Here is a 16,166-nt window from a genome sequence, read left to right as displayed (position 1 = left end):
TGGAGAAAGTGTGCAGTGGGTGGGCTGCTAGGCTTCCACCAAGAGAGACAGACTTTGACAGCATAAAGATCAAGAAAAAGAAAAGAAGAAAACTCACAGGCAAGCAGCCTGTTTGTTTGGGAGCCATTTCTTCATAAATTGTCTCCCTCCCTTCACACGAGAGATGCTCAGTGTTTACTTTCAAGTTGATGCCTCTCTGGTTGCTGGAGTTTTGATTTTTGAAGGTAGAAAGCTAGAAACACTCGCTAAAAAAAACAAAACAAAACAAAAACAAAAAACAAAAAACAAAAACAAAAAACTATAGCTTACTCATCTTAGTAGGTTAGGTACCAAAGTCCAGGCTGTTTTTATTTCTAACCCAAATATTGCAAATATACAGAAAATTACCAGTACAAAGTTAAACACATCCAGATTTATTTACACAATGCTAAAGAGATTTTGCATTTTATTTCCATTTTATGGGATGTCATTATGGGGTCTGGTTTTGCTGTATAATTGACACAGGTCTTTGAAACTTGAGAACCCCACCTCACATGCAATGTTCTGTCCCAAGCGGGCAGAAGTCTGAAGTTTTCAGTACACATGCAGTGGTGGTCTTGATCCTGCTTTATGCTTTCCCAGGAAGGCAGCTGCCCCTCACAGCCGGGGAGGGGCCACATGCTCAGAAAGGGAACAAAAGACAAGAGGGGAGGACAACAGGCAAGTGGGGACCCTGAGCGTTTCTGTGCATGGGGTAAGGAGAATGCAGCCCAAACCCTTTTCCCTGGAGGCTCAAACACAGGGACTCAGCAGAGCCACCAGGGGACAAGAAGTCCCCTGACTACAGCTGAGGGCATGCGGAGGATGAGAACTGCACTAGAAATTCGGGGCATACTGATAATTCATTAACATGTACACTATACAGTCTATACATGTATATATGTACACACACATATATATAAAGGTACAGATTAGCTTGTGTTATTTCATATAAACAGATGCAGAGAATGTACCGGTGTGAAAAAGTGCACATAGCAAGTCCTTGAAGACAATTTCAAGTTAATGCTCCAATTCTTATTGTTATAACACATGGAACCAAAAAAACCCTACCTGCACCCGTGGTTTTAACAAGCCCATAGCAGCCCGCACCTGGTGAAGCACTGGCCAATGGGACAGAAAATCTGGCACCTGCTTGCCGACTCTGGGCTTCCCTGTCATTACATCATATGGCAAATCTTAAAACTTTGGTTTTATTCCGAAAGACATTAAAGTTCATGTTACTTTCCCCTCTGATAGGAAGGTGATAGAAAACAGAGGTGTGCCCTGCCCTATGTTAGCAATCTGATGCATCCCTGTTGAATATGGAATTGAGAGGGCCGTACTGACAAGCGGGTGAGCCCTTTGCCAGTGTGCATAGTGGTGGGGCTCTTCAGAGGACTGGAGGACTCTACCTTTATGGTTTACCTGCAGAGCAATAAAATGAGAGACACCATGCCAGCCCTTTCACTCTGGGGCTTATTGGAATGGCCCTGCACCCCTCAGCATCTAGCATCCTGATGAAGGGACAGTTCAGTATAGTTATATCCAGCCATGGTTTATAGGCCCGACCAACAAAGGAGCTGAGGTTGGCCCATAATACTACACTGCCAGAGAGGAAGGGCTAGGGGACCAGGCATGAGCAGGCAGGGGACTGCACGCCAGAATGTAGACTCAGAGGTTGCGGGTCCGAGGCTCAGTTGTCAAGACTGACAGCTCCTTAGCCCACCCTGCAGTTGCACTCTCCAGGGCCTCAAAGCAGTGTTCCATTCAATCACAGCACAGGCACACTCAGCCATGGCAAAAATAAAAAATAAAAATAAAAAGTTTTGGATTTAAAACTCAGGCCACTATGGATTCTCTGATATGTCTGAGCTACCTAACAATGTTAAATGCTACTGCCCAAGTCTCTAGAATCAACCCCATCTGCCACCACAATGCTCACCAGTGATGTTGGTGACACTCCAGCAGACCTTTAAAACAAACAAACAAACAAACAAACAAACAAACAAACAAACAGCTTAAAGAGTGGCTGGGGTTACACATTTGTACATGTGAATGCTTCTGTGAGCCATTGTAGGAGCAGAACCCAAGCCAGCAGAGCCAGCGAGCTACAGACTACAGAGCAAAGGGGCAGAGAGGAAGGACTCCTCCAGAGACCGGTCCTGTGCTCCACAACAGTGACTATCCAAGGGAGAGGGGGTGCCCACCCATTACCATCACTTTTTATTTCGGCCATGAAGCAGGGGAATAAAATTTTGTTTTCCAAAAAGAAAACAAAAAGGTGTCAAAATAATGGCTTTGCAGGAAATGCCTGAGGGTCCTCAGCCCCAGCAAGTCGCCTATGAGAAGCTCTGCTGCAAGGACCCAGGGGCTTGAACAACTACGGTTCAGAGCTCTGAAGACCCTGGGTGGCTGACTCAACTTTGGCTCCTGAGCTCTATCTACGGCAAGAATAGTGCGGTGCTCAGAAGAGAAATGATCCAGAAACTGCCAAGTTCTACAGAAATCCCAGAAACCACCCGAGGCAGAGCACCCTAGTCTTTGATGGTTAGGGACGAGGGTTAAGTCCATCCAGACACTAGGGAGGATCACTGTACATTGGTCTATCTACCCACACCAACCTGGGGATGTGCTAGGAGAGACAGCGTGTAGTGGAAATAGATCTCTCCGCTTTGGCAGGAGGTGAGGGTGGACAGAACTTTGATAATTTATGAGCGGCTATATCTTTGGAATTACTTTAGAATCATTACAAAATGAACAAGCTAAAAGACTAGAGCATCCTGGCTCTAACAGATATTCTCTTTCCAGAAACGACCCTAACTTCGTTTTCTAACTGACATTCCATGAATCATTTAGCTGCAAGTCAGCATCTCGCTGGCTCTCCCTCCTCTTCCTCCCCCTCTTTCCCTGATGCTGTTTGTTCCTTCTGGGGAGGAGAGGACTCAGCCATCTGCTCATGCATTCTGACAAAAGTTAGTTTGGCACATTTACTTTCCACTGACTTTCTAGCCACAGAATGAAGTGACAGCAAAATGGATCTCCTAAAGAATGTCCTAGTGGTAACTGGGAGGGACTGTGATCAGCACAGCAGGCGTGGGGAGAACAGAGACCTACCCTACTGTACCATCTTCCTGTCCAGTTAACATGTAAGCTGTATTCAAACGAATTGCTACAGCTTTCCACTACCAGATAGATGGCCGCCCCCACATCTGCCAATCACATTCTAGAACTTATTTAATTTGGAAAAATATCAGAAAATTTCTTAAATTTAAAACATGAAAGCAATGCTATCGACCACATACAGTATCATCTAGAATGTGCCTTCAGTGGGGTGAGCCAAAGGGTTCTGGACAACAAATACCTCAGCAAAAGTAGGGGAAGGGTGAGGATCATCTGGTAACATAACTTTGAGTTTGAAAAAGTCCGTTAACCTGAAAACATTCCTAGCTCTAGTGAACAGTAGCAGCTTCAGAGGAGGCGGTAAGCAGCCACGGCAGCGGTAGTTCAACACTGAGCCTTTACAATGGGTGATGGACAAAATGGAAGCCTAGGACTGTCAGTCCTGTGGCTGCATTGTGCACTGAACAATGAACTCCAGGAAAGGGATGGTGGCGCCTGGGCAGGCTTTGAGGCCAAGCCTCTAGCAGAGCCCCTGGCACACCACAAAGCACAGTTTGAAAGAGTGCAGAAGCAGCCAGTTTTGTCTTTAATAGGTCTTAGAGCTAGTCAATTTTCTGTTGTTCCTTCCTTGCCACAAGTTAAAAATAGTGCCCTGTAAGTTTCCCCCATTTAGTGTGTTGGAAGCACATGATTAAGTTAGTTGCCAAAGAGCAATTAGCAAGGGTACTGCCTAATTAAACGAGAAAGGAAAAGTCACTGTGCCCTACAGTCATGGTTGGGGTTGGGGATGAGGAAGTAGGGCCGACGAGGCGCTCTTTGAACAGGGCTGTCCATGGATGGAGAAAAGCTGGCCAGGCGGTGCCAGTTGCTGCCCCTCTGTTTCCCTCTCTGAGGCTGCTTCGCATGACCAGCAGAGCCCAGGGACAGCACCAGCCATGCTGTGGGAGTTGAGTTGATGGTGGAGTTGGCAAATGCCCTGGGGCAGGCACCAGATGGAATGCACAAGAGTGGGGTCAGTGAAGCAATCCCTTTGAGTCCCAAGTCATGTCCCTTAACACACAAAACAAACCAAGAGAAGCCTAAAGCCCGTACTTTTACAAAAGACAGAAATTGAAACAAAAATGTTAAAGAATTTAAAATGTCCCCCCTCTTCTCAGAGGCAACTGTGCGATCAGTCAGGGTCCCCCACCCCACCCTGCTTTCTTTAGTGTAGGTCCTTTGGGCTTGGATGGAAGCGGCAGAAACAGAGCTGGGCCGGCGCAGTGGGAGATTTATTTCCTCCAGTCAGAGCCTCAGGGAATGGAGGAGGCACTGAGGCTCCACGCACACTCAGTCCCAGCTCCTCTGAAGAGCTATTCCAGGAGGTCCTGAAAAGAAAGACACATGCCACGTTACTGACAGATTAGGAATCTATTTTGAAGCAATCGCCTACCTGCTCTGCGGGCTCTCCAGTGTGGCTTTAGGCGCATGCACAATTCGGTCCCAGTTGTATCTTTTTTTTTTTTTTAAACTTAAAATAGATTTACTTATTTTCATTGTATATGTATGGGAGGCCAGAAGAGGGCATTGGATCTCCTGGAACTAGAGTTCCAACGTGTGGTGAGAGTCATCATGTGTGTGCAGAGAACGGAACCCGGTGATCAAAGAGTTGCGAGTGCTTCTAACCCCTGAGCCATCTTGCTGGAGACTGTCTCTATCACAAGGATAAAAGTAACTCTTTTTAAGATTTAAATATTTCACCAGGCCATGGTAGTGCACACCTTTAATCCCAGCACTTGAGAGGCAGACACAGGCCTTGGTGAGTTTGAGGGCAGCCTGGTCTATGAAACCTAGAGCTAGTTCTAAGATGGCCAAGGTTGCACAAACCCTGCCCTGAAAATCAAACAGATTTAAAAAAAAAAAAAGAAAGAAAGAAAAAAGAAAAGACTTAAAATTTTGGATAATTCCTCAAGAAGAAAGTGTCTTACCTCATCTGAATCATCGTGATAACCGCTTTTAGCGTGGGAGGCCGTATCCAAAGCCTCCACTCCGTCAGCCTCTGCGTGCTGCTGTAGCACAGAGTATCGGTGTACCAGGAACCTGTGGAGGGGACCCTGGTTAGTTTCCCGAGCTGAGGAGGAAGCATTTCTTCTATCATGGAATTTCCTCAGTTTTCCACACTCATGGCCTCACTGCATGCAGATACACAATACACAATTTGGACCTAATCTTCAGGGTTATCATTAACTCCCTAGTGTCCACCAAGACACTGGACCACGTGGGATGAGGTGGCTTTTTGTTTGGGTTTAGTAGCCCTGACCCACTTCCGCATTGCTTACCTTCCACCACAGACATATTTCTTCACAATGAGGACCCCTGCTACAACTGTGACAAGCATCAGTCCCACGATGGCCAGGATAATAGGGACAGAATTCGACTTGGAATTCTTGATAAATTAAAACAAACAGAGCAGCAGTTAGGCATGCAGACTCTATGGCTGTATTCATGTGGTCCAACACATCTAGCTAGGCTATGTCTCCCGCCTCCCCATGACAGGGGCTAGCACACCAGCACAGGGGAATCTGAACTCCAGCTGCCTGGAAGCTATAGTGCAGGGCCTTCAATGTCAATCACAGTGGCAGCCTTGGCAACTGCCTCAAAGCAGGCATGTCCAACCTGTCATCTGTAGAGTTCATGCTTGAGAACTGCTCCATTGAGTTACGGGGAAAAAAAAAATCGCATGAAGAATTCATGTTTTAAATAAGTTTACAATTTGTGTCAGGTTGCCTTTATAGCTATTCTTGGTTGTATGTAGCCCTGGGGCCAAGGGTTGGACATGCCTAGAAGATCACTATGGTCACTGTGACTGTTCCCTGTCCCTCATTTACAACTCCTGGAGGTTATAGGTGGAGCAGAAAAGGAGACTGAGAACAGGGCGCTGAATGCATGGATCACTAGACTATCATCTTTGAAGATGTGTGTCAATCCCAGGCAGGCCATTATATGTCACGAAGATTTCTGTTGTTACTAACTTTTGGCATGTTTTTACAGACAAGCCTTATCAAATCATTGTTTGCATGTAACCTACCTGCTTCTGGGTAGGAGATGGGAAGTGTGTGTTTTCAGTGTATCCAAGAGGAGGCGGAGCTGGATTCTGGGACAAGCTGTGTCCCTGTGGGCGGGAGTCCTGTGCAATCACACACACACAAACACTCTGAGGACAGCCACCAGTGGTCCAGGGCAGGGGTGCAGAGGAGGAACTGCCTGCCCCTACCCATACACACACCCACACACTCTTCCCTCGTTGCCTTCAGAGTCCCTCCCTTGTCAGTGTCTCCTCCCTTTGAACAGCAGGGAGGAGGTGCTGGGATTGTCAGATGCTTAACCTTTCATATTACACATTAGGAAGATGGGCTCTCAGATTATCTCCCAAGTCACTGCTGGCCCTATGCTGCTTTACCAGGCCTCCCTAGATACTTCATCTCCAGAGCTCCACCAGACAGATCAGTACCACTCTTCCTATGACTTGATGTGAGGTGGTCCATTATGACCACAGTTCAGTCAGTTTTGTTTTAGCACACTTGGCATGTGTCAGCACAAAAGTCCCTACCTACTTACTGTGCAGGGCTCTCCTGCCTGTGTGCAAATGTCCAGTCTATGGCCCTTCATGGTTTTATTCTTTTGTTATTTTTTTCCAGAAGCTTGTATGTATCTGTGTGTGTGTGTTCCTGTGTGCATGTGTGTGTGTGAACATGTGACTGCATTGCCCACAGAATCCAGAAGAGAGTGTCACATCTCCGGGAGCTGGAGGTATAGGCAGTTGTGAGCGGCCTGACATGGGTGCTCTAAAGCAAACTGGGATTCTGTGCAGGAGCAGCATGCACTGTTGAGTGCTAAGTCATATCTTTATTCCCAATTGTTTGTTTTGGAGACAGTGTCTCATGCAGCCCAGGCTGACTTTGAACTAGCTATGTAGCCATGAACTTTTGATCCTCCTGCCTTAGCTCCCAAATGTTCGGGTTACAGGTGTGTGCATGGTTGTTGATGTGTTGCTGGGGACTGAAGTCAGGGCTTCATGTTTGCCAGGCAAATACTCTACCTACTGAGCTACAGTGCCCTGGCCTGTCCTTTCTATTTTTAAACCTTTGGCTAACATGTAAAAAGTTCATATATCATCAGGTGATAGCAAGGAATAGTTCAACATCTGTATCCCTCACTCACTGAACACAACTCCTAAATCTTTTCTTCTGAATGACTATGGGCCTCAGAAACTACAATTCCATGCTGCTAAGACTTTTATATGATACCATTTTCCCCAAAACACAGACCAGCTTTTAGCCAGATGAGCTTGTCACTGGGGTGTGGCACGTGATGGGTCCTTCATCCTGACAGTTGCCTGTGCAAAGCTCTGCAGGAACATTGTGCCCATCCCGTGTTGGTTCCTAAGTATAACTCTGGATCTTCCTGACAGAATGTGAAATCCCACCTCCCGGAACCTAGGTTTGTTTGCAACACACCTGCTTCTTGGGGTTCAATAAGTCACTTGTGCATTTCTTTTTCAAGTCTTTTACTTCTCGGGTTGGATTCATCCCTCCTTGGCATCTGTCTCCTGGGATTTTTCGGTACCTGAAGGGCAGAGGAGCTTGGTCAGAGGCTGGCAGGAGCTGCGTTGGTGTCTGGGGAAGGCACAGAGACAGCAGCCAGGGCTTCTTGGCTGGGTGCACCCGACCACTGCTTTGCAGGAGTTTCAGCCATCCTGTCTGAGGCTGTGAAATATATGGAGCTTCAAAGAAACAAGTTTATGAAAGTCTCCCCAAGCCCCCAAACAACAAATTGGAAGCAGCAGTAATGCCAGGCGAAGGCTGGCAGCTGATAATGAAGACTAGGAGATGTCTGTGAGCAAATTGGGCTCTAAACTCACTGCAGTGAGGAAGATCTCTACAGAGCAGCAGACAGCCAAAGAGCTGCCTCAAGGCTAAGCCAAGCAATGCAGAAAACATGTTAAATGTCTGTGTTAGTCAGTGTGCAAGAAGCAACTCACACATACATACCACATATACATCACCGCATATACACAGCACAAACACATACAACATACACACATTATACATCACACACACAATGTCTTTATTCTTATGCAAGAAGCAATTCACACATACATACCACACATACATCACCACATATACACAGGACACACACATAACAACATATACTATACATCATATACACACACACGATAAATAACTGTATTAATGTGCAAGAAGCATCACACACATACAGCCACATACCATACACCCCCACATACTACATACATTACACACATACACCACACATCACATACACGATAGATATCTGTATTAATGTGCAAGAAGCATCACACATACACCATACATATCACACATACATACCACACACACACCACACACTACATACCTATACCACACACATCACATATATACATTACACACATGTAAATGTATTAATGTGCAAGAAGCATTACACACATACACCATACACATACAACACATAAACACACCACACACATACACACTATACATACATGCCACATATACTCATACCACACACCACTCACACACCCCCACAAGCAAGCACACACACCCCCCACACACATACCCACACGCATGCGCGCGTGCACACACACACACACACACACACACACACACAAATAGAGATGAGGAGAAAAGAGGAGGAAGGAGGGGTGGAAAGAGTTTTTTTTTTTTTTTTTTTTTTAATCAAAATATATTCCTGGGCTCTTGCCTCTTTCCAGAAATCAGATTTGAAAACTGCAGAAAGTTCTTGTCTCTGGGAAACTGAGGAAATCTGCACAAAGCTCTAGCCTCGCTTACTGTTTGCCTCTGCCTTTAACAGACTTTATTTTTTTTATTTTTTTATTTTTTTTGGTTTTTCGAGACAGGGTTTCTCTGTGTAGCCCTGGCTGTCCTGGAACTCACTCTGTAGACCAGGCTGGCCTCGAACTCAGAAATCCACCTGCCTCTGCCTCCCAAGTGCTAGGATTAAAGGCGTGCGCCACCACCGCCCGGCTTTAACAGACTTTAAAGGTACCGACTCGGAGGCCACACAGCTGTTTCTCACCAGCTGAGTTGCAGCACTTCTGATGATGATCATGGTGACTTCTGTTCTTTTTTAGGGACTTTTGTTTTGTTTTTAAGACAGGGTCTCACTAAGTAGCTTTCACTGTTCTAGAACTTATTAGGTGGGCCAGGCTGGCCTTGAACCTACAGAGATTGGCCTGCCTCTGCTTCCTAAGTGCTGGAATTAAAGGCGTGTGCCACCACACCCAATAATTTTCAGGGATTTAAATGGTTACAACTCAAGTGACTATGCAGGTGACCTTTTGAATGACCCAGCACAATTCAATGGGTAACCTTTTGACATTAAAGGATCCAAAACTGCCAACCAGAGACTATGGGAGCACCACTTCAGAGACTATGGGAGCATCACTTCTGGGCGTGTGTGTGGTGTTCTGTGAGGAGCTAGGAAGCTAAGTGTCCATATTTATTCATGCCCACATAAACCACTTCCCCCTTCTTTCTCAAGACAGGGCTTTCTAAGTAGAATTGACTAGCCTAGAACTAGGTGTGTAGTACAGACTGCTGTTGAACTTAAGGTGACCTCCTGCCCCCAAGGCCTGAGTGCTGGGGTTACAGACATGCGCTGCCCCATCAAGTTTCATCCTGCCTTTCCCCACAAATGTCACTAAACCCTATCTTAGGACAGCAGGTTTCCATAAGCTTGGCCACCTCATCGGGAAGTCCTATTTTACGAATGCATTGTTTTGTTGACTGAAATATTATGAGGCAAGAAAAATGTGCATGGGCCCAGGGCTGGAGGCAGGGAAGGATGCTGTCTATGGGGATATTTTGTATTGTTTCAGGGCCTGCACAGACTTAGCACTTCTATGTCTTGCTGTCAGGCACATGTCTATCCCTTCAGACTGTACCCAAAACTGAGTCCTGGAGAAAACTCATCAACAAAGTAGCATAAAAATGGGAGAGGGGAGTCCCTGGGAGAGCACTGCGGCAGCTCCGGTGGAGGTCATTAATATAAAATTAATGAAATTGGAAAACCTGGTCCTCATTTGCACTGGAGTTAATGGCTCCAGGAGGCCAATGGCTGCCATTTGGATATGGCAGATGACAGAATATCGTGTCACCACAGAAGGTCTACTTGATGGTGATTTCCTGAATGTCCTGGAATACTGCTCACCCAGAACAGTGTGGCGATAAACTGCTTTGGCGCAGAGCAGTGAGATCTTGGCACAGAGAGGCCGCCTTACCCATTCGTTGTCAGGTGCTCCTCCTTGCCATACAGACAGAACTCTAACTCATGCCCCTTCAGTTCTGGCTGCTCCACACACTCTGAGGCATTCTCTGGACGGAAGTAGCCAAAGTCACTGTAAGAATCAACAATAAGGATACTTTAGAAGTTGCCTGCTGACAAGCCGGCAGACCGGTAGGTCCAGTGGATGGTTGAGATTCCCATTGAGGGTGCTCCAACTGAGGTGAGAACAGTTGCTAAGAAGGGGCTGGGAAAGCTATGGCCTCTTTGCAGGTCCATGCTAGAATCTCAAGTGTCTCCCACAGGCCCCAGAGTTAAAGATGTGGTCCCCAGTGTGGAGCTACTGAGAAGTGGTAAAGTGTTTAAAGGATAGGGCCTAATGGAACCCATTGTTGTTATTTTTCTTTGGCCTCAGGGACTGACTTGCTCAGCCTCAGGTTTCTGCCCTGAGGTGCTGCTCATGGCCAGCACCTCACGTATACACTTGCACGTATATTAGCATGTGTATATGCCCATGACCAAGCATGGAGGCCAAAAGTTAGGTCAGCTGTCTTCCTCTCTGCCTCCCTTATTTTCTGAGACAGGGTCTCTCTTTGAACTTGGAGCTCACTGACTGACTGACTGACTAGCTTGGCGGCTGGTGAACTCCAGGTCCACCTGTCTCCCCCATCGTTAACACTGAGGCTGCAGATGTGTGCTGCCTCCTGTGGGTGCTGAGGGTCAGAGTTCAGTCTCATGCTTGCACAGCAAGCACTCAAGCCACAGATCCAGCTCCCTGCCTGCCCCATCCATTCCACACCATCTCATCCACCCTCCCTTCTGTGTTCTCCCATGACACGAGTTCCTGCCTCTTTTCCCAGGTTGACCATAGACAAGGATAGCATCCATGTTTTGGCCCTGCTTTCCCACTACCCTGAATCCGTGCACAGAGAGCATGAGAAAGGACAGCCACTCTCCCCGGCTCATTACTGTCTTCTCAGTCTACATGTCTACCCTAGAAATATTCTCTTATCTTTTTATTGGGTAAATCTCCCCCTCCCTCTCCCGCTTCCCTTCTCCATCTCTCTCTCGGGATCGAATTCAGGGACTGATACATGCTTTGCAAGTGCTCTAGCCCCGAGCCCTGTGTCTAGCCATATTTCTTGCGAGAATACTTTTAATTACCTTATTTCTCATTTAGACTATCACCCACCCCCAGCCCCCAGTGCTGGGGACTTAACCCAGACTCTCACACGCACTAAGCAAACATGTTACCACTAAACCAAACGACCCCTCTAGCTCATTTATGTTTTGCTTCCTGTGCTTTTACTTTAACGCTGTCTGCAACCTTGGAAATGAATGTCTAAGGCCCACGAGGCTCAATGCTCATCAAACCTAACACTTTCTCCTCCTCAGTTCCATGTCTGTTCACAACAGTACCTTTCTTCCACCATCTGAAAGGGAAATTTAGCTTGAATGTCTTCAACCTGGACTCTGATCCATATTTTCCTTTTTAAAAACATAGCTCTAGCAGGCCTAGGGCACACTGCATAGATTAGGCCAGCCTGGAGTTCATGGGGCTCTGCCTGTCTCTGCCTTCCAAGTGTTTCTGACTTCTCACAGCCTTCCATGGTGTGCTGCTGGGTGTCTAAGATCCCAACAGTCCACTGGCTTCTATGACCCAATTGGTCATCAATACTCGGCGATGCTACCTCCTGAACAAGCTGTTCCACGATCCCCCTCCTTTTCGGCCACAGGGGACCTTCTCCTCTCCACCTACCACTTCCTGTGTGTTTGAGTCTGGTGAGGGAAATGGACGAGGCTTTCAAGCTATGCTATCTGTCTTATTCAATGAAGGTCAAGGGGGAGGTTCCGAGGTGCAGGGTGAGGACCTATCTTCCTCACATAGGAAGCATTCTCACAAGCCCATGCTCTGCAGGACCTCAGCACGTTAGGAGACAGCAGCTCCAGAAAAGAGGCCCCTGGAAGCCAGGGACAGGACAGGACAACCCTTCAGAGTGACCCCAGGCTTGCCTGGCAGCCAAAGGGGAGCTAAGTGATGTTTCCTGTGGAAATGAGGATGAGAGGAGCCACACAGGGTTGGACCTGAGTTTCCTTCAGGCCTGCACTGAGCTGTCATCTGTAGTTAGGAGAATTTCACAGGGAAACAAGAATACTAGCTGTCCTTTTTGTCTAAGTGCTTTAGGGACCCAATTTGACTTCCTGTCTATCACAAGCAGCAAGTTACCACCTTCAATATGAGGCAGTTCTTATTTGCCCCCAAATTTCCTCATTAAGTGACACTGGCCTCTTGCATATCAACTAACACCGGATCACGTAGGTACCTAACTCTTGATCCTGATGGTCCTAAAGTCACCGAGACCTAGGCACAATGAACATGCTGATGATACCTCTAGTCTCAAGACCAAATCACCAACCTTCACTCCTCAGTCTTGCAGATGATCCAAAGCCTAGAGCCTTCCAGAAGCTGCCTGCAAAGCCCAATTTCCTCCCTGCCCTGAGCTACTTTCCCTGTTGTTTTTAGTTTATCATTTTGTAGACTGCCCCTGCAACCCTTCCTGCTTTTTAAATTTTAATTTTTTGAGACAGAGTCTTATGTATTCCAGGCTATTATTGAATTGCCCCTACCTCTGCCCCATCACCCAAGTGCTAGGATTACTAGCATGAACCAACACACACAGTTTATTTGATGCTGGGGATTGAACTCAGGGCTTCATGCATGCTAGGCAAACTCTGTACCACCCGAGTTGCATGCCAGGCCACCTCTTTTTATTTAATTTCTGTCCACGTCATTACCTCTAAGGTTGGACAGTGTCTGTGTCCACTGACCATCAATATGATAAAATGATCTGTTAACTGTTAGTAACGTTTGGTCCCTTTCTCTGCGCTTCACTTCTGTGGCCAGCAGGCAGGAGTTACATCACTTAGTCTGGGGGAAAGGGATGCCAGTATTCTTTAGCTGGATAAAACAACCATTTTCCACCTCCCCGCACGTGGGACAGAGGCTGATAGAGGGATCTGAGGAGTGCTGATACCAGAGGAAGTCCTCCAGGGAGCACGGACAGATGGATGGCTGCTTGGCCACAACATAGTCTCGACCATTCTGACAGACGGATGACTTCCGTAGCCGTAGGAACTGTTCTTTATAGCCCAAAATGCAGCCATCTTTGTAATCTCCGGGGTCTGTGGAATGTGCCAGCCATGTGGTGTAGTCATCCTCTTCACCTAAGGGACAGACAGAATGTTCAGGACTCAGCAGAGCACACAGCCCACCCACAAGAGAGAGACAGCTGTTAGGCTCAGGGAAAGAGTGGGGGAGGGAAGGCAGGTGGGCTGTCTGATTCCATCCCTTGCTTCAGTTTGGAGCTGCAAATACAAAGTCACTTTAGTCTAGAACCCACTAGCAGTTGCACTTCCTCATAGCAAAAGAAGACTCTTCTCCATCTTGCCTTCTGTAGGGGGATTAGGTGAAAGCTGTGCTGTAAAGTGAGGCTGTACAGGGAGCGCTAGTCTTCCCAAACCTAGAGGCTGTTGTCTGCCTTGATGGCCTGGTCCCTCCATCCCAGGAGCTGTCAGAGACAAGCAGCTATGTTTCCCATACGTTGGCTATTTGTTTAGCATAGGACACCAACAGGAGCCCAGATTCAGTGTTACCATGCATACTTGGCTTCAAGCAGAAGGGCAAGCGGCCTCTTCCTAGCTTTTCTCTAGCGCCCACGGGCTCTCTGACCGTCGCCATCTGCCTCTGCTTTAGCATTCTACGTCACCTGCTCCTAGGAAAATGCTCCTGGTTGGAACCTAAAGAGTGTTGCCTGTGTTTTTTTTATTTTTGGGAACTTGAGGACCAGCGGAGAGCCAGCCTGCTAGGGGACAGGTGTGTAACAAATGTTTTAATGGTCTTAAGCTTGAGAGGTAATGTAGAATTCCCTGCTGAGGATGAGCTCACAAGCCAGCTCTGTCCACCTTCTTTACTGCATTTAGAAGCCAAGGGCACTCAGGTTATAAATCACACTTAAGTGTCTTATAGAAAAGGAAGTGCAGGCTGACAGCCCTGCATTACAGTGGCTGCAGGGTGACCGTGGGGGACACCCGTCGCTAAAATGACTCCAGTAAGCCCTTGATTGTATGATGCACAGTGAGCACAGGCACCTTTCCCGAAGTGTTTTCTTTTAGTCTACACCTTTCTCACTGAGACACTACACTGCCGGACTCTTCCTTCCTGGAATCCTTCACACCTGCCCAGAGTTCTAGAGCCTCAGACTAGAGAGTTCTAGGACTCACATACAAACTGAACCTGCATGTGAAACCCCTCTCTTCAGTGCTCTGAGTAACTGGATCAGAGAGAGGTCCTTTCAAACATTCCCTCCAAAGTTCACTTTCTATAGTCCCCATGCACCCACTGTCCTACAGAGGGACAACCCCCAAAGTCACAGAATCACTTAGACAAACAAGTCATAAAGATCCTTCCTGCAGGGCAAAGCTACACTGTCCTATATGGCTGCCCCGCCCCACCCCCCATCCCCTCCTGCACCCCCACCCCTATCCCCCATTCCCTCCTGCACCCCCACTCCCGCCAAGCATGGCTGGATGAACTAAGACTTGCTTAGGGATGCTGACTTAAAAAAGGTGAACTATCAGTATTTTCATTTTGCTTACATGTTAAAACAATAATGTTTTAGACATTCTACTATGAAGGTGTAGTTCACCTTCTATTTTATAACACAGCTAACAGAATAATTTAAATTATATAGATGCCCCTTGTGTTCTTGTGGACAGCACTAGCCCCAGGATTGCTTCTCTGTTCCATTGCTGGTTTGCTCACGTGGAACATTCTTTGTCGCCTTTCATATGCATATGCATCTGATTATCCTGGTTGAAAGAGATTCCTCTGAATTCGTTATTTGGGAAAAGGAGTTTATAGATTTCTGGTGGGAAATTCCGAAGGAGACACTCACAATTCCGCTCAAGGATGTCTTTGAAATCAATTGTGTAGGAGACCCACTGGCGGGTAATGAAAGACTCTGTGAATCCCCAGATGCTGATGTTCATGGACCTGGCTCCAGGCTCGGAAGCAAGCCCGGTGAAGTAGATGGGCTCCTGTGTGAACGCATGGCTCTGCCAGCACTGGCCTTCATCTGTGGAGAACCTGAAACCCGGGTTAGAGAAGGATCATGACAGAGGACCAGCACGGACTGGGGGTCAGGAAAGCAACCTAGCCCTTTGGTCCCAGACCAGGGGACACTCTTGGATTTAGAGGGTGACTTATGTCCAAAAATTACTTTCATTTCTAATACCTCTAGTTAGCAGAGTATGAGAAAGGATTCAGTCATACAAGGCATGGAAGAGACTACCTTTCTCAAAGGAAGACAGAGGTATGTTCCAGGTAAGAATGAGTTTCTAAATTAATAAGTTAATTCTAAATTCATAAGAACTTAAGATAGATTTGAAATACCTCATATTACTTTATAACCTGTGAACTTAAGTTAGAAATGAACTTAACTTGGTAGAGTGCTTGGGCATGTCTACATTTTGGGCAGTAGAAGAGAAAGAAGATCTATACTTTTCATTTAATAGTGGGTGTGGAGGGGTTGTTTCTAACTTACACCATGTGCATTCTGGGTATTGAACTTTGATTGTCAGGCTTGGCAGCAAACACCTTTATGTGCTTAGTCATCTTGCTGGCCCAAGAAAAATAGTCTTAAAAAGTGATAAAATATATAGCTAGGAGG

The 16,166-nt window shown here is 46.8% G+C and overlaps 1 protein-coding gene across 4 annotated transcripts in view; it reads right to left on the bottom strand.

The window, feature by feature from the left end:
- Positions 1-397: 397 nt before the first annotated feature.
- Sort1 (sortilin 1) overlaps positions 398-16,166 on the bottom strand; it is a 75,498-nt gene continuing 59,729 nt past the window's right edge. For 2 of the 4 annotated variants that reach the window (XM_034499982.2, XM_076933133.1), the window contains exons 14-21: positions 15,393-15,583; positions 13,473-13,662; positions 10,436-10,552; positions 7,635-7,743; positions 6,206-6,304; positions 5,457-5,563; positions 5,106-5,217; positions 398-4,505 (exon numbers count right to left, since the gene is read on the bottom strand). In XM_034499982.2, coding sequence (XP_034355873.1) covers positions 4,491-4,505; positions 5,106-5,217; positions 5,457-5,563; positions 6,206-6,304; positions 7,635-7,743; positions 10,436-10,552; positions 13,473-13,662; positions 15,393-15,583 — 940 coding nt within the window. In that variant the 3' untranslated portion in view covers positions 398-4,490. The remainder of the gene's footprint in view (positions 4,506-5,105; positions 5,218-5,456; positions 5,564-6,205; positions 6,305-7,634; positions 7,744-10,435; positions 10,553-13,472; positions 13,663-15,392; positions 15,584-16,166) is intronic. The other 2 variants (XM_076933134.1, XM_034499980.2) reach the window with 1 other exon arrangement.

Source organism: Arvicanthis niloticus, chromosome 4 (assembly GCF_011762505.2).
Source record: "Arvicanthis niloticus isolate mArvNil1 chromosome 4, mArvNil1.pat.X, whole genome shotgun sequence".
In the NCBI taxonomy this organism is placed as follows: Eukaryota; Metazoa; Chordata; class Mammalia; order Rodentia; family Muridae; genus Arvicanthis; species Arvicanthis niloticus.
This window is presented reverse-complemented; position numbering and strand designations above follow the sequence as displayed.